The 19,642-nt window shown below is 34.6% G+C and overlaps 1 protein-coding gene across 5 annotated transcripts in view; it reads right to left on the bottom strand.

The window, feature by feature from the left end:
* The window catches only part of LOC142331963 (mitochondrial intermediate peptidase), a 117,651-nt gene that overhangs the window by 59,974 nt on the left and 38,035 nt on the right, over window positions 1-19,642 (bottom strand). For all 5 annotated transcript variants that reach the window (XM_075378042.1, XM_075378023.1, XM_075378034.1 and 2 more), the window contains exons 4-6: window positions 17,366-17,518; window positions 15,612-15,878; window positions 12,481-12,669 (exon numbers count right to left, since the gene is read on the bottom strand). In XM_075378042.1, coding sequence (XP_075234157.1) covers window positions 12,481-12,669; window positions 15,612-15,878; window positions 17,366-17,518 — 609 coding nt within the window. The remainder of the gene's footprint in view (window positions 1-12,480; window positions 12,670-15,611; window positions 15,879-17,365; window positions 17,519-19,642) is intronic.

The following is a 19,642-nucleotide window of genomic DNA, read 5'->3' as shown; positions in this document are numbered from 1 at the left end:
TGCAAGGTTCTCAGGTTGTGGAATCTTCAGCATAAGATGGTTTTCATTTCAGCGTGGCAAAAACAACTATGATGTTTCTTAAAGGTTGTCTAGCTGCGACCCGTCACCCGCGGGTCTTGATGGACGGCCTTCTGATTTACGTATGTCACCGTTCAGAAATATCTGGGTGTCATACTTGATGAGAGGCTTCAATTCATTTAGCACCTTCAGTTTGTCGCAAGGAAGGCCATTGATGCTTTCTTTGGTGTTCGTATTGTCATCCATCCCAATTGGGGGTTGAATTATCGTACCATACGTATTCTTTACAAAAGTATCTGTGAGGCCATAATGTTGAACGCTGCACCCGTCTGGGCTCATCGTTTACAATTCCAATGTTATAGGGGCATTATATTGCGAATCCAGAATCTTCTGCTGTTAGCTGTTGTCTGTGGCTACAGAACTGTCTCAAGAAAGGCAGTCTCTGTGATCGCCGGCATAAAACCCATTGACATTCTAGCTACGGAACGCAGCAAGCAGTATATTTCTACGAAGAGAGGCCTTCTTAGAAACTTTCTTACTTCTGGGCGTATGCGAGAGTTCGAAGACTGAGGTTTTGACTCTTGGCAAACTAGGTGGAACGATTCTTCTACTGGTCGATACATGCATGGTATTTTTGTAAACGTTAGGGAGCTGCGAGCAATTACGTGGGTCTCCCCCAATCAGTACACAAGTCAATTCCTTTCGGAACATGGTGAATAGTTTGGATAGGTTTGGTTTGGTTGACTCTGGTATGGATTACCATGCAGCCGTGAGCTGTAGCGGTATCTCGACGATGGTTGTAAATGAAGTAAATGACACGCGGGCTCTGCAATGGAGCTGAGTGAGAGTAGGAGGTCTGTCCGCCTTCCCTTGTAGACGAGACAGGAGTCTGTAATTAACAGAGTCAGGAGTATGAACTAAAGTTTTGAGTTCACTAAGGGAACTAGGACTAAATTTCGTTGTTGAGAACATTTTGGTGGTATTGTTGTTTAATTTGATTCCCAATTTATGAGATATTTACTAGGAAATGGCTCAGTAAAAGTACAACTAGGTGCAGCGTTCGTGCTTCTGTGAACTCAGTTAGCTAGTCCATAGGGCAATGATGTAGGACATTCAAGATGTCCGAATGAGGCTTACAGCGAAGGCAAAAGCTGAATTTAAAATCACCAATGTAAATGTCTACAGATGCAATTACATAAGTGGTATCCAAACGAGGCCTGGCTTATTACTGATATGTAATAAGTTAGAAGGCAGAAGATGACTCCCATTAATGCCCAATATGGCTAGAAAGGGGGAGGGTGTGGCGACCAGAAGCATCACCAGTGTGTCTTCCCCTACGGGGTTGGGACGTGCTGCACATCCATCACTACAATACGTCTTTTTTTTTTTTTTTTTTCGAGGGCAAAAAACACTTGTGCGTTATCATCGCCCGCATCCTTTTTTTTATATAAAAAATTAAAGGTTTTAAAACTATTCTAAAAGATGAATAAAACTTACAACTAATACCACAGGTAAAAACTAAAAGATCAAGAGTAAATAGAATTTTACAAAATCCAAGATGGGTGTAAAGGTGTAAATTCTTGGATAACAAAAGATTAAAAAAAAAAAAAAAAAACTAAAAACCATAAAAGATCTAATATAAAACTTAAAACTAAAAAAACAAAATTAAATAAAACTTAGAACTAACACAAATTATATAATTAAAACTAGGTTAAAAATAAAAATAAAAAAGTTGAAATAAAACTTAAAACTAACATTACTAAAATCTTACAACTAATATCACAGACAGTCTTTAAATATTTTTAAAAAAATAAATAAATAACTATATAAAATTTAACAAATTCCGATCAGGAGTGTAAAAGGCTCCTAATCGGATAAAAAAATCAAAAACTCAGAAAAAACTTATTAAAAACTCTTTCAGCATTAAAAAAAATATACGTAACACTATTAAATTTTTTGCATTAACCCAGCACTACGCAGAAATAGAATCATCCGGGTTAAAATTTCATTATCATTGCACAAGACACCACGGATGTTTCTGGGTAGATTAAGTTTACGACGCAACGCCGCATAGCATATGCAATCCACGAGTATATGGTGCACAGTCATGGGGCAGTTGCATCGTGTGCATAGGGGTGCTTGTCCTCTTGTCATCAGGTAATCGTGTGTCCTATCCGCAATCAACAAAAGACTACTTCCTCACGCCGAGTTTTTCTGTATGAGGAGTCCCATGGTAACACAGAATCTTTAATCTGTCGGAGTTTATTATCAACGGTAGCCACCTTGCCACCACGCTCTCAGTGATTGTTTTACACAATTAATAAAATCAGAGGTAGCAATTCGGTTGGTGAAAGGAGGCTGATTACATGCTTCTTTGGCAGCAGAATCTGCATGTTCATTATCTGGAATCCCTACGTGGCTAGGGATCCAGCAAAAAGTTACTTCTGTGTTGCGATTATTCAACTCAGCGATTGCGTGAAACAGGAGTCTACACAAATCTGGTAATACTGTTCATAGCTACAGAAAATAAGGTGGCACTTAATACACTACCTTGAGGCACTCCATTCTCCAAGATGACACTATCTGAGAGCGAATCGTCCACCCGAACACGAGCTGTTCGGTGATTTAAGAATCCCCGGATAAAAGCAAGCATATTGCCCTTGATTCCCCATTCTTTGAGAGTGTTAAGAATACCACGTCGCCAGGCTGTGTCATACGCCTTTTTTTATATCAAAGAAGATAGCGACGAGGTGTTGGCGATTGAGGAAAGCGTTTGTATGGCTGTTTCTAGTGACACTAAATGGTCAATGGAAGATCGTCCTTGTCGAAAATCACACTGTTCTGGAGATAGAAAGCCATGTTTCTCCAAGTACCATGTAAGCCTGCGGTTTACCATTCTCTCCATTATTTTACACAAAACGCTTGTTAATGATATAGGGCGGTAGCTTGAGGGGTTGGTTTGGTCTTTACCAGGTTTTAGTACTGGTATAATAAATGCTTCTGACCAGCGGGGTGGGAAGACTTGTTCAGAGAATAAACCGTTGAAAATATTCAAAAGTTGTTGTAGTGCCGAATTAGGAAGGTGTGAAAGCATGGAAAGGCGAATGTTGTCCGGTCCAGGGCAAGTGCCCCGTGGTGAGTTTTTAAGTTCAGGTAACAATTCCTTAAATCCGAATGGGGTGTTTAATTCACCAACCGAATCACCAATGTTTAACTATAATACTTCTATCTGTATCTTGTATCTTTGAAAATCGTTATTATATGATGAGGTGAGAGACACCGAGCGGAAAGATTTTGCTAGACTATTTGCCACTGCCGAAGGTGATGAAAGGAGTTCTCCTTCATCAATAAGACCGAGAATAGATTGTTTCGGTGATCCGAAAATTGCACGAATTTTCTTCCATACAGTAGACGTGGGAGTAGTGCGTGAGATAGTGCTCACGTATTTCGTCCATGAATTCCTCTTAGCGTCCAAGAATACCCGGCGGCACACCGCTCTAGCCTGAGGTATAAATTTAGATGTTCTGCTGTAGGCCTACGATTAAATTTGCGTAGTGCCTGCCATCGATTCCTAATAGCATATTTACAATCATCGTTCCACCATGGAACGAGAGGACGTCTAGGACTACCCGATGTTTGTGGGATATATCTGTTGGCATTCTCAAGTATCATGGACGTAAAGGAAGAATATTGGTCGAGGATGTTCGCTCCATCGTCATACTGCGATTGGAATGCTTTATGGTATCCATTCCAATCTGCCTTTTCACCAATCCATCTCCGTGGCCTTCTTTTAATCTCGCAGTCTACACCGAAACCAATAATAATTGGTCTGTGATCACTGCCGTGAAAGTCATCACAAACAGACCAATTAAAATGAGGGAGTAAATTCGGCGAGCATATGGAGAGATCAATGTTAGATACAGTGCCAGATGATAAGGACATGAATGTGTGTAATCCATTATTCAGTAGACAAAGGTCCAAGTCTTGTCTCACTCTGTTTATCATATTTCCTCGAGTGGAGCAGAAGATTGAGCCCCAGGATATATGATGGGCATTGAAGTCTCCTACTATTAACGATGGAGATGGTATTTGCGTGAGGAGATTTGAGACATCAAGAGCACTGAACTGAGTGTTCGGTGAGAGATACAGGTTCCAGATATGCAATTTGAAGGGGATAGAGACCTTTACTGCAATAGCAGGAATGACAGTGGTTAGTTGAATTCTTGTAGCCGACACCCCATTCTTCATGAAGATAGCCACTCCACCACTCTCCCTACTGTCTACTAGGCAGTCGTATCTCTCACAGAAGTATCCTCTGAGTGTAATTGGGCCATGTTGTAGAAGGTGAGTTTCTTGGAAACACATGATTAGTGGATCATGTGCATGCACCAGTACTCTAATATCTTCAATGCGGGACCGAATGCCTCGAACATTCCACTGAATAATGTTCATAAGTGTAAAAAAAAATAAATAATTAAATTTCAGAAATTATATCAAAATTAGCTGTACGTGATTCGGTTTTTATTTTTTGTATTTTTTATTTTAAAGAACTCTGATACCCTAGGGTCGGGTGGTTCTTCAACCATATCCTCAAGTATATGAGGTGATAGTGGAGGAGATTTATTTGAATGGGATGCTGTAGTTGACATCCCAGAGGAGATAGTTATGTGGGTTCCCTTTACGGGGAGCTTATTAGGTGGCTTACTGCCAGCTGTGATAGTCGCTACTCGTGCCGGTACGACTTTGGGAACAGGAACTTTCATATGTATCACACTGTTGGATTCACTAACTGCGATGGAGGACTTTTTATTCATTTTTGTCAGCTCTCAGATAGTAGCTGTAAGTGAAGCTACTTGATCAGAAAGCATCTGAACAAGTTTTTTAAGCTCATTGCAGGATCCGCACTGCTGATTATTAACATTTGTAGGAATTTGTTTAGATGTAGCGGTGACAAAAGATACATCTGGTTTAACCAGGTTCCGTGAATTGTTTATCTTTTTATATTCTCTACGTGCAGCAGGGAAAGATAGTTTTTGCTCCGTACAGATTTTGAGAATTGCCTTTTCTTCTTTAAAAGTTGGGCAATCTCGGGAGCGGGCTGTATGTGGACCACTGCAGTTTGCACATTTTTCACTTTCTTCGCAGTTAGTGTCGTTGTGACCTTCTTTATCACATCGAGCACAGATCTCAGTTTTCGTGCAAGATGTTGTAGTGTGACCAAAACCTTGGCATCTGAAACATCGCCGTGGGTTGGGTATGAATGGTCGTACCCGAACCGAGAGGTAACCCACTTTAATCTTCTCTGGTGGAACAGGGAGATTGAATGTTAGTATAAGAGACGGTGTCGGTTCTTCTGTTCCGTTCTGCCGTTTCATTATACGTTTCACGTCAACAACATCTTGGTGGCAAAGCTCATCAACTATTTCAGATATATATATATATCTAATAGGTCTCGACAAAAAATTACATCCAGGCTCGTATTTAACGTTTTGTGGCTTTCTGCACTTATATTTATACCACCCATATTACGGAGGCGTAAGATAAAGCGACTCTGTTCATCGTTGAATGTTTCGATCAGAATCGATCAGTCACGTAATTTCCTGATATTCTTCGGGGAGCCACTTGCACCTGTTATGGTTTTGTTTATTAAAAAGGTGAAACCTTTTGAAGGGAGCCACCTTCCTGACTATCTGAGAACAAAGAATCTAATATTTTTAGAATTCGATTCTAATAAGTTGTGGTTCTCTTCAGTAGGACTTTTATCCTCGTCAGACAAAGCTGACCAAGGTCTCTTCACAAGACTGGATTTGGTGGTTTTTTCAGATGGACCACCAACCATCATTGTGTTTATTATTGGAACTGAAATTTTGGTCCCACGAGTACCGGCGAAAAATGGACCACTCCAGCAGAGCGCACGCGTACTGGAGCTAGAGCTAAATACAACTGGGTTCGCCCTGGTGCCCAGAGGACATCGTTCGAGACTCACTACGTAGAACCATTCACCCATCGGCACGATTTGTTCCCACCTTGGGTTACGGTTGCGTTTTGTAAGATGTCGCAACACCACCGAGTGTAAATGTAAGAAATATCAGTGTAGGTTGTTGTTGTTGTTGTGTAATTGTGTAAGTGTGTATGTTGTAATTTATGTAGTGTTCTTGGTGTAGTATATATGTATAATGTAAAGTGTTCTGCAGCTCATTGTATAGTGGGAAGAAAAGCTGCAGAGGCTAAGCCCGTGGGGACGCCAACCCCCAAAGTCTTAAAGAATAAGACTCCCCGTCGGGGGATAATATGTCATGCTTTTTACCTCTGAAAAACTTTTTTCAAGCATTCAGCAGCAACCTTTTGTGTTTCACAAACTATGAATACTGTGACTGAGGGATCGATAACACTTCAGTGAAGCAGATTCAATTGAATCTGAACCATGCAGCTTTGGCACAGGATATTTTGGTGCGCAGTGTTTCAGGGATAGGTACTGACAAAGCACTCGTCTCTGAGCCTTATCGACCCCACTCTCAAACAGACTGGATAGTATCATTGGATAGAATTCTGCTATTTGGGTATGTACACTTTTATTGACAAGGGACTCTCTGTATGAACATATGTTTGCAAGAATGAATATCGGCGACACCTATTTCTACAGCGTATATATTTCACTGAACATAAGCATGGATAGATATAAGGAGGCAACACTTACTGAGGATGTAGCTGTGCATTGCCCAGCATTTGTTGCCAATGATTTTATTGCGTGATCTGCATTGTGGGGCTCTGCCTACAGTGATGCATGGAGTAGACTGCTTCTTGAGGTAACAGCAATTTTTGACCCGGTGTGTCTTAACACTGAGAATGAATTTACTTAACAGAGAGGCATATATGCCTCTATAGTAGATGTCACCTATGCCACTTCCGCCCTTATGGCTAAAATTGAAGACTGGCAGTTGTGGGAAGGTTATACAGGGAGCGAAAACCAGGCTGTTGTTATGGCAATTGACAATAGCAGACATCATATGATAAAGTGCCCCCTGACTCATGGCGTATGAAGGGGAATTGATCCCTAATTATTCGTGGAGAGCCTTGATTTGAGGAAGGTTACTGAGATTACAATGGCAGAAGAAAAGGTTCAATTATTAGTGCATAAGGATCTATATAAGTGATAGAGGATGTACGGGGGAAATCATACAAGATTATTGTTAGTATGCTGTGAGACCTAAAGTACTCACTGCCATGGATGTGGAGGCAGCCCAACACATCACTGATGGATTATTTCCACATGGAGATGGGGTTCTGGTGACTACCTCATGTGAGATAGTGTATCTACCTGTGTTCATGAAGGAAAAATTTATCACGGCGAAGGAGTGCGTCCCTCATGACAAGGCAGAGCTAATATAGATTTATTTCTCGATGTTTATAATACCTGTCTGAGAGAGAGGGTATTCCCCAAAGTGTGGAAGGCACAGCATCTTGTATTGGTGCTGAAACCTGGACATGATCTGGCGCTTCCATCATCTTATTGTCCACTGGCGATGATTAATACATTGGAAAAAATCATGAAGCGTATGATCCAGCAAAGGCTGGTTCATGCAGTGGAGGATGCAGGCAGCTTCTTCGAGAGAAAATATGGTTTTCAAGCTGGCAGGTCTGCACTTGATGTGGTGGAGGAAGTGATAGACATGGCTTGGATGTATCTTGCAGAATGTAAAATGTTTGCGTTGGTGGAGTTGGACATGAGAAACGCACTCAACTGCGTTTCTCACGTTGCCATTGCAAATGCTCTCCAGAATCTACAGGTTCCTGCATATCTGTTAAAATTATCATTGTCTTACTTAAGAGACAGGCAACTGACTTATATGGCAGAGAATGGCAAAATTGTAAGGACGACTGATTGGGGTATGCTGCAGGGGTCGGTATGCCTTGGACCAACCTTATGGAATACAGTATATAACGGAGTCCTTCAAATTTCACTTCTGTAGGATGTTGCTGTGGTCGGCTATGTGGATGACATAGTACTCGTAGTCAAGGCTACCGCAAGAGATTATGGACAAAATTCAGGCTTTGTATACTAGGATCAGCACTTGGATGGCTGGGGTTGGCCTTGAGATGGCCCCTGAAAAGATGGAGATAGTACTTATCACCTCTAAGAAAAGACATCAAACACTGTCAATGGAACTGGTGGGAAGGAGGGTTGATTCCAGAATGGCCATTGCATCTGGATTGATGCCTGATTGAGGTATGACGTCCATGCTATGAAAGTTGAGAGAGAGCAGAGAGGATAATGCATGCGGTTGCCATCTTACTTCTGAACATCAGGGGATCTGAGAACTCAGGAGGAGGTTATTATCAAGTGTGGTATATTCTTCCCTCTTATATGAGGCAGAGATCTAGGCAGATGTTCTGAGGTATAAAAGGTATATGGGAATACTTGTTGCGCTGTATAGGAGATGCTGCCTTTGGATTTCGGTAGCTTATCGTATAATCTCAAGAGAGGCTGCAGAGGTGCTGGCGGGTGTTATGCCAATTGACCTGCTAATTGCTTGGAGAAGAAGAGATTGATTGTGGCCAATTTACAAGAGTTGATGAATACTTGGCAAGAACAGTGGGATGCGGGAGAGAATGGTCGGTGGACTTACTGTCTGATTGGGAGTGTAAGGAGTTGGTGCAGTAGGACTTACGCAATTTTTGGCCAGGCATGGTGGTTACAGGTCGTATCTTTTTAGATTTGCTCTTGATCATTCAGACCGCTGTCTGACCTGGAGAAAACTCTGTACCATGTCTTCTTCTGTTGTACGAGGTTCCAGGATGCGTGGAGGTGCATGCTGGATACTCTGGGTTGGGTGGACCTGAGGATTTTCTGCAGATAATGCTTCAAGGTGTGAAGCAGTGGACTATTATTGCAAATTATATTAGAAAAGGTTTAGAAGAATTTAGAAACACAGAAAATACTCATAAGAGACTGCAAGTATTAGTATGGCCTGCAAGGGAATGAGGCGTCGGAGGTTGCCGGATTGGACAGGTCTGTGGCTGAGTGCCTTGGGATGTGCTATTCCATGAAGTTAGATGGCGATTCTCCTAAATTTTTCATGGATGAATTTAGTTCTTCCAATTTCTGTTGTTAAGAAATAGATAAGTTATAAGTTGCTTACTCTTCACCATCACTGACAATTTCTTCAATTTCACTTTCATCATGCAATAGTGTAGTGTGTCATGTTCCTTAACGTTTTGTCAACAAACATCACATATTTTCTTCCAGGGACTGATTTTACACACTTTTGCAAACTGCTATTTTTTGGGGAGAGTTCCAAACTTATTACTCTTAAAGATTTTGATATTTTTTTCTTTTGAGATTGGAATGGGTCCACACAGAATTTTTGGTACATCTCAAACTTATTTAAGAAAAATGCTTTATGATGCTCACAGACAGAAATTAATTGTTCTAAACTCACCCCACTCCTCAGACTTAATACATTAACTCAGATTGTTCAGACGATGTAATTCTGACCAGCTTTGTCTGTTGTGTATAACTCAACTTATGGCATTGAATTCCATTTCCTTTTCCAACACTACACTGTTCAGATTGGTTTGCAGACATTTTAATAAATACACTTTACAAACTTTTATTAATAATCACAATCTAAATAAAACTTATAGGTGCTTGTAGTTTGGGGAGGTGAAGGGGCATTCACGTTGAATCCTGAATTATTCATGTTGGAACAAGCAGCATGCTTCAATGAAGCCTACACCTACAAAGAAAGAATGATGGTGGCTTAATCTTTATTCTTTACATTTTCTTGTTGCCACAGGTGCCAGGCATTTTCTTTGTTTACTTTATTTAGACAGTGTAATAAGTGCAATTATGACAATTCTAAAATCAATGATAAATTGATTGTATCATAAATATTTTAACAACTTTGGATCACAAAGTTTCATAACATAACTTCACTATCTTGTACATGAATCATTATATGTGTTTTTCAGGAAGTAAAATGTGTATTATTTCAGGGTTAAAAATACTGGAATCCAGAAACCACAAATTTTCTTCCAAAAACTACTAGCTCATATTTTTAGGATTATATAAAAAAAAAACTTTGGTTACTGTAGTGCCTGTTATCTTAAATCGCACTTTTAAATTTTGCTTTTCTTGAAAAAAATTATGAAATCCAGGTTTGAGCCAATATTTACTGCATCAATTAAGATATAAGTTGCTAAATGCATTTTTACCTTCTTCTGTGTATTTTTATGAAAAATTTGTTGAAAAAACCATTGTGATATGATGAAAATTGACGAAGTTATGAGTTTTTTACTAAATCAACGTCACAATCACTAAAAGCCTCGGAAACATAACTTAAAAAGTATTTAAGATATCAAAATAAAATTTTACATGGTTAATAAGGGTGGCAAATAAAAAAAATTTCATGCCGTTCTAAGACCACAGATTTCATGAACTGGATGATTTCATATGAATTGCTGCTACCTTATACTTACTTACAGGGTAGTGACTCTAGAAACCCAACAAGTGGCAGAAATACCTATTCGTAAAGCCAGTTACTCGTAGATAAATTTAGCGGTATTGCAATTTAACACGTCATTCAATTGCAGCGGCATCAAATATGGAAGTATCAAAACTTTGAAAATGTTTAATACCAAATCTCAAAAATTTTAGAAAAATAAATTAATTAAATCAATAATAGTTTCTCTCACATAATCCTTTAAACATTTTCTTTTCTACCATTCAATTTTTCATTGAACACAATTTGAGACAAGTTATTTTTTTTTATCTAATCATTTTTAAACCCATATTTTAATAATCTAATAACAGAAGCAATATCATTGAAAATGAGTATGACAAAAATCTCTAGAATATGCAGAATAAAAATAAGAAATAAAATTTAAAATACCGAACAATTAATTAAGAAAAGAAAAATTATAAAAGAAAATTGTAAAACATAAAAATTATTAACATTAACGCTACTGTTTTTACATGAGAATTCATAGATGCATTAAACCCTATAAAACACCATCACTCTGCCCTTTTTTGTAAAAACGTTTTGCAGTTTTACAAAACTTGTAAAGAATTAACCCAATAAATGAACACATTAATATGAATGCATGACTTTTTTGTTATTTTATTATATCTTCTTTGTTATGTTTCTTAATTAGAATTCCTTTATTTGCATATGATTATGTTCTTTATCTTTGGGTTTTTTTAGCTACAGCTCCAGAAAAAAAATTGCACAAGACTGATAAGGTTTAGGTGTAACAAGAAGCGTGTCCTAATCTCTGGTAAATAAAGAGACTTATTTATTATCTTTTACGACCGCATAGGATCACTTTAGTCAGTCCATTATCTAAGTCTCTTCGATAGGACTGTTTTATTGATGCAGAATCTTCCAATTCTTCTTTCAGTTTTTCTTTAGACTGAGTCTGTCTTTGATTGTTTGTTCAGGTGGAAGAATGAATTTTTCTGCTGCATAAGTGGTTTCTGGTTTTATAACTTTGTTGTAGTGTCTTTTTGTTTTATTGATAGGCATTTTTTAATGTAAATATAACAAGTTAATTTTTTGAGATTTTCTTTTTACTTGGATTGAGGTTTTTTTGTTTAGGTTGTTATTATTTCTCCAAAATATTTAAATTGGGTTACTATATTGATTTTATTATCGTTCATGTTTACTTCTTTTGTGTTGGTTTTTGGGGCATAATTTCTGTCTTTTCAAATGATATTTTGAGGCTAATTTTATTTGCAATGCTCTGAAGTTCTAATAATTGTGATTTAGCTTTGTTGATGTCATTTGCTAGCAGTGCCAAGTCGTCTGTGAAACCAAGAGAGATAGTTTTGATTTTTCAGCCTATTTTTACTTTTGGGGGACATTTTTTAAGCAATTCTCTCATTAACATTTCTAGAGCACAGTTGAATAACAGTGGTGAGAGCCCATCGCCTTGGCACAGTCCTGTTTTGATCTCAAATGGTTCCGAGAGCTCACCTCTGAATTTTACCTTTGACTTGGTGTAAATAAATAAATATCTATTTATTTAAACAGTATTGAGGGAAAAAAACAGATGCTTATTTATTATAAAAAAATTTACCGATTCTCTCTTTCTCTCTCACCCTTTCTCTTAGGTTAATTTTTTTAATTTTTACTTCTATTTTTCCATTGATTTTTTAATTTTTCCATATTTCTGGTGCAGATGAATTTGAATTTATAAAATTTTATAATCATATGCGCACTTGATGGAAATCTATTGCAAGATGGAAAAACAAAATTTACTAATTTTTGGTGTTTATTTGGGAACTGCACCATTAAAACAGCTAATGTAGCTGACTTTAAATTCTTCCTTTTTCTCTAAGCAGAGTTCAGAGAAATTAAAGTGCAGTGATTATAACTCTCCATATCTTGGATCAATTCATCCTCTGACATTCTGCAAGAGCAACTAACATTCAGTACTCATTAATAATTATGAAAAACTCACCTATGTGCAAAAGTTGGGAAGCCACACAGCTGAGCGAGTTTGTTTCGAGATTCAAGCATCTCATTTAGAAGGTGATCCTGATGTTTATCTGGAAAAAGATAGACTTTATAAGCAGCCTCTCTTGCAGTCTCATTTGAAAGTTCTGCATACAATCCATTTACTATAATTTGATCCCCATTTATGTTAAACCTGTAAAATAATTGGCAGGCATTTACATAACAGCTTGAACAAGGACATTTAAAACGAATTACATTTTTAATAACATATTTTTCTTATTTTAGTTTTTTATTAAAGAAACAATCAGCGAATGTGCTGCTTCATTTTTACATCAGTGTCTGTAAATTTATTTTCGTTATCAATCACAATAGTGGAATGGACATTCAGATCCCTTCAGACCATTTACTGGCAACTCAATGCAGAATTTTGTGATAAGAGGTTATCTTATTCATTTTCATAATCAATTCTTTAATTTGACCAGTCAATACAAACTAAGCAAAACATTAAACAAATTACACTTACAGAAGTAAAATTAAAATTAGTGATTTGATTAGTTAATAGTAATGTTACTGATTTAATTTTAAAATTATTTGTAGATATAAGATCTGGCTTTTCCAGGACTCTCAATCTTAGTTTACAAACTGCTGCACACATTTTATATTGTTCAAACGACTGTTGAGTCACACATCAAAAGACTTCTGAAGAGCTCACATATTTTTGCTTTTTATCTACCATAGATCCAATACAAATTCCTTCAGAAAACTTTTCATTTTTTAGGAATAAACAGAATTTGCAAGATAATCTGATGATCATCATAATATTCCAGAATTGTGGTACATTTTGAGCTATAAACATCATGATCGAAAAGGCAAACTATGAGGTACACTGTCTTATTGGAGTATTTATTTCTCAATTATTTTTTAAAAATCATTACTTTCTTCTTCTTTCACAAACGTTTAAGACAAAATTGTTTATTTGACTTTGAGGTACCCACAAACCATAATGATGAAGCCTTTGATATCGAATAAAACTATCTACATGGTCTAGGATTTTAACCAGCTCATTATGCTTTTTATATCCTCAAGAGATTCAGAATGTTTCCATTGCCCATTGAATATGGTGTGGTCATATATTAATCATGCGATTGCATTCTTCTGCCTTTCCTTTTTGTACACTACAGAACTTGAGAGACTGCTGTTAGGCAAATCTTCATCATATTCAAATTATGTAAAATTTCTCACTCTCCTAGCCTATCTCTAAAATGTCTGCTATCATTCTAATGCTAAAGTGTGCCAATTACTTTAAATGATTAATTTTCTGGATGTTTTCAACCATTTCCCAGATTTCTTTGTAAGAAGCTATCATATATTCAGTAAGCAAATATTTTCAACTTTTTCTCTGCCCTCAAAAGACCAATACTAGAATTTAACACTCACTTGTACTTTAAAATTTCATACCCTATAGCATGCAAATTAAACCAAACACAGAGTTTTTGTTTATTTCTATGTTACTCTGCTTGACCACACCCATTCTTTACGTTGTCTGAGTAATGTGACTTACCCATGTAATGTTGTTACATTATGTAATGTAACTTACTGTTATTAGGTTATTTAGCAGTTTACATGTTATAAATAGTGTTCTGTGAACATTTATTTCATTTTTTATTATAAAATCATGTTTTTTGTTGCCTTGAACATATAATCATACACAAAAATTATTATTTATGAAATTTTTGAAAACAAAGTAATGTTGGCTCTTTTTAATATCTGTATTATTATACCAGTAAAGAAGTATAAAATATATTTTACTATATTTTAAACTAATGAAAACCTACTTTTGGAGATAATTTGTGAATTTCAATAATTGCTAAAGTTAAGCATAAAATTTTCTGATTCAAATATATTTAATAATTTCTGTATTTTTTTATAATTATGTATCACTTATTATCATTACCTATTACATACCATACATCTGCTAAAATTTATTATATACATATATGATACACATGTCAAGAATGGTAAAACTTCCATTTTTGGTTATTGTTAGGTCAAAAAACCTGAGATGTTTCAAAAACATTAAAAATCTTCTTCTACTAAAGTATCACTGTAACAAATCAGCATTGATGACTTGTGAAATTTTTTGGGGAAAATTTATTCAAACATGATGAATTAAGAAAGGTTGATCAGAAAATGTTGTTACCAATAAATAAATGTGTAAATGCTGTGCAATGCAAGTACTATCACAAAATGTAAAAAAGATTACGGCTAATAATAATTTTGTTCAAATTTACTGAAAACTCATCTCAGAAAAAAATAATTTATATGATGCAGTGCATATTGCAAAAACACAAGTAAGTATAACAATAAATTACTTTAGTCTACCATAGTTTTCCCAGGACTGTCAACAATTAATAAAATGGCTTTGTCTACTTTGACAATGTGTTGGGATACACAATATATCAGTACATTGTTAAAAACATTTTATTTCAATTTTTTGTGAATGCTGTATTTTTGTAGTGTTTTTGCTTAGACCTACATCATTAAAGGAGATATTTTCAAAATCTGGCATTTTCATTTCTTTCAGGATAAGTACATGCTTCTTTTTTATATTTAAGATTATATTTACATAATGAAAATGTTTGGGTTACTTTACATTAAAATTCTAAAGTATCATCCATTTATACAATGAGACACTATGTCAGTGGTCACATAAATTTTAAGTCCATATTTAACCCTCTTTATAAAGAGAATCTTGTTATAATGGCAAAAACTGTCAGTCCTTTTAATGCGATTATATTGAGATTTCACAATATTTTAATTTTAAGATCTCTGTGCATGAGGTGGTGGCATCCTTTATCTACAAAACAATGTTTTGAAGATTTTCCTCAAAAATCTTACACCCATAGAAAAAGAAATAGAATGAAGGTGAGTGAATATTAATTTGTTATAAAACTAAATTCACATATTTATACACACAACTTCGTAAACTGAAATTAAAACTGTAAGGGTACAAGTCCCAGAACTTTCAATGATGCGAAGTAATACTTGTATACAAACAAAAAAAAACACATTTCTTCTTGAAATTATTTATATAAAAAAAATAAATTTATAATAAAAATTATAATAAGTACCTACATGTGCCTAATAGATTCTGGCAATACTGTTTTGGGAACTATTCGAGGAGCGGTAGCATGTGCCATAAATTCTTGTCCTAGCTGTAAAATGTAATCATTTAGAGCTACAACGTAATTTCTCTTTTTTTCTTCCAAATGAATGCCACATAGCTCAAAATCAACCAAAAACAACTTAGATACATGATCGTCTACTGCTGTGGTGGGCATTTTATCTCCAGACATAACAATGTTTTTCAGTGCAGAATAAAGTTTTTTATTTGTATTCATTCTGAAAATAATACATGTACAGATTATAACTATCAAAACTGCATAGAATTGTATAAATGAATATCATTTAATATTAAACCTCAGAAAAATTTCAAGGTTTTCCACCTTAACTTTAAATATCCATTTCAAAGAAATTAGAATATCTCAGAAGTTAAGTACCAGCCTTCCTTTGGAGGAAACTGACATTATGAGACTGAACTGGATATCTTATAATTTAGTGTTATCAGTTCATAGATACTGTCTTTCAGCCACAGTTTGGTAGCTGATTTTGAATTAAAACCACAATACATCCTACCTAGACAATCCAAATCTAACAAGCAGCATGAAGAAGGGTCAAGAATGCACAAGCTGCTTTCAGAATATTTATGAATTGACAAATCTGATGAGTTCATATATTTATTTAAAACTACCATAAATCCTAGTGTGTTGGTTAACTTAATTTTAATGGAAATTTATATTAAGTATTAGAGATCTACTGCATAAACTAAGTTTAAATTACTTCAATGATTGTATTAAGTATGCTTATAGTTTACTACAGGCTATATCAATAGTACCAGCAAGTTTAACTAATTACCAGAAATATCACCTTAATATTCCTAATATAATTTTAATTTCACAAGAGTAATTTCCTGAGAGTACTTCAATTAATTAAATTCAAATTGCATTTATTCATGAACCATACCAAGTCTTACCCTTCAGCCATAGATCAATATATTTTTCTTCTATTGGTCTCTTCTGTGAGAGTTTATCTTCAAAAATAATTTGAAAACTTTTTTTAATTTTTGTATAGTCATTTATGTTCAGAATAAAATTATTATTATACATTTCTTTTTGAAAAATGTCATCAAAATTGGAACCAGTTAATTAATACCCATTTTTTTCCAGTTTTAACAGTCTGATGTTTAGGATGTTTAATAAATTTGTGAAAAATCATGATATTAAACTTACCTCACAAAATATCAGTTCAAGTTCATTACAGAGAATGATAATTAGTTGGATATTTAAAAAAATTAATTAAAAGTTTATTAATTTTTTCTTATTATTCAGGAAGAGAAAAATTAAAAAATAAAAGCCAAGAATATGATACCTACAGTATATCAAGAAATAAAAACTAATATTAGGTACTTCAGCACAGAGGCTGTAGAATAATTCTTTAGAGGGCAGTTTCTATACCTGATAATGGATGGTAACCTACATAGATCTGAATAATCGAGAAGTAAAAGTTGACAAAAAAAAACAAATAGGAAAAAGTAATCGAGTGAAGAATAAAAATTAAGCAAATAAAACTCTGACTGTCCCCTTTGCTGTATAATGGCAAAAAAGGAATAATACAAAAAGTTCCAGATTATACTAACAAAGTGAAACACATGATATAAAGACAATAAACTTATAAGTTTGTAAGACTCTTCTTCTTATAAGATACATAAGTTTACACATGATATAAAGACATCAATAACCAATAAAAATTAATATAAAGTAATTACTTACTTCTCAACAATTCCACTGACAGCAATACAAGTTTCTTTAGCAGCTTCAGAAAACTTTACATCAGGATGTGCAAATCGAAGAAATTCTGCTAAATCTGCTACTTTACAAAGTGTATTTGATAACTCATCAAAAACTTCAACAATTTTTCGTTTCCTAAGCATTTAATAACATTTTAATTAACAAATAACAAAATGTAATGAGTGAAATGTATTTAAAGCTAAGCAGTACAGTTTAGTACATATGTTATAAATAAAGCAATACATAAAGGAAAAAAGTGTGTAAATAAGTTGCAATGCTTCTATTAAAAAAAAATAATAATAATTTTAAAATATATTAGAATACAATTAATATGGTCAAATATTAAAAAAAAACCCAGTTGATTAGAAACTTTTTTAAAATTTTGCACAAATGTTTATTTTTCAATAACTACTTACAAGAAAAAGTTTTAAGAGTACATTTCCTTCGAAGTTGACAATTTCATGTTGAAGTTGCTTTTTTTGGTTATTAATTCGATTTTTGTTTGTTTTTTTTTTTTTTTAAATTAAGAAATTAATATCTGTAAACATTAAATGTATAAAACTTTACATCAGTTTTAAACCTAGTTTGAACCTCACAAATGTGATTGAAATTAACAAGTCTATGTAGTAGTGGTTCTGTAAACCAACAGATGTATAATTCTTTTCCAACTTGGAATCATACATTATCAGATAAATGAAAGATGACAAATAAACTATACAAACCAAAATTAATATTAATTTTATCATATGACTTACAAATATTAACTTCCCACAAGCATGGACTGAAAACTAACATAACTCATATATATGTATTTTGAATTAGGTTTTGAAAGTAGTATTGTTTAAATTCAGTTTCCAAACTTTGACCTAAGGAACTCCAATATGAAAAATTCCTTAAGCATTTGCCAATATCTATCACTAAACACTGTCACCAGGCATTTTCTTACAAAAAATATGGTTTGAGATTCTTTGTTGGGAAACAGCAGATCACACAGTAACTTTTTGTGGCTGTAAAGGATGATGTTCTGCAACTTGTGGATTGGTAGTAACCCAAAAACAAGCATTTTGTTTGTTGGCAGATCCACTACGGTGGTGATGGACTTTGTCACTCATCCACTAATTAGGTAAAAAGGATACATCAAAATAATTGGTGTTTATAAATGGCCAGTAATATTCCAGGCAAATAACACTGCTCAACAAAAAACTTTTTTTTTAATGTTTCCTTCACTTCATGAGATAAATCTTACTACTTGAAGTTGACAAAAACAAATATGACAAAGAACAATTTTTATTAGCTCTAGTTTATGTGATATATAGGTGGAAATATTTTGTTTTAATGGATTAAGAGAAAACTATAAATTTTAATTAAATATACCAACAACATAGAAAGTCCATTTGACTCTTTTTAAGTGACAGTTACATTCTAAGAGATCTTAATTGATGGAAGAATACATGGCAGTCAGTTGGGTCTGAAGAGAATCATGTGGTGGCTTCATGAGATCATTCTCTTTTGGCATTCCTCTTGCAAGTGAGTTCTGGAGCATCCATACACACAGACCAGCAGTAATCCGCAAGCATTACTTCATTCCTACAGCCCTGATATCTTTGTTCTATTATAGAAATATCCTGATGGAATCTTTCTCGGTGTTCATCACTGACAACTCCACAACTAGTAGTCAGTAAAAATGGTTTAGAGTTTGACAGTAAAAATAGAATATTACCTCACAATTCTTTCGGACAACATCGATTTTCATGAAAATTTGTGATTAAACTTATCTAAACCTCTGTTTTAAAAGTTATATGTTTCTGATGTGAGATTTTTGTTTTTTTATGAAAACCACCCCTTGTTAAAAAAATTCAAAAACCATAGATTTAAATGTTTCATAGATTGAAATGATGTTTAAATAAGTAGAATAAACATTTTTTTAAGTTTTGAAATAAATTTTATGATTTTTACTATGTTTCATCCCTTAGAAACCACCCCTATGATGAAATTTAAAAAAAACTAGTTTTCAACAGTTAACAATGTTTTAATGGTGCATTTATAACAAATTATAAACTTTTTACAGTTGTTAATGTAATTTTAATTTATTGCAACATCCCAAAACATGTATTCATAAATGCTCTGAAACTGTCAAGAATATAAAAATTTACATACTCTGAAAATTTCACCAAATAAATGCGATTTTTAAGCTATCCAATCACTAAAAAAGCCATTTTGCAGGGAATTTCAAGGGCTACAAGGCGTGTAAGGTTAAAA

This window comes from Lycorma delicatula, chromosome 1 (genome assembly GCF_047948215.1).
Source record: "Lycorma delicatula isolate Av1 chromosome 1, ASM4794821v1, whole genome shotgun sequence".
NCBI lineage: Eukaryota > Metazoa > Arthropoda > Insecta > Hemiptera > Fulgoridae > Lycorma > Lycorma delicatula.
This window is presented reverse-complemented; position numbering and strand designations above follow the sequence as displayed.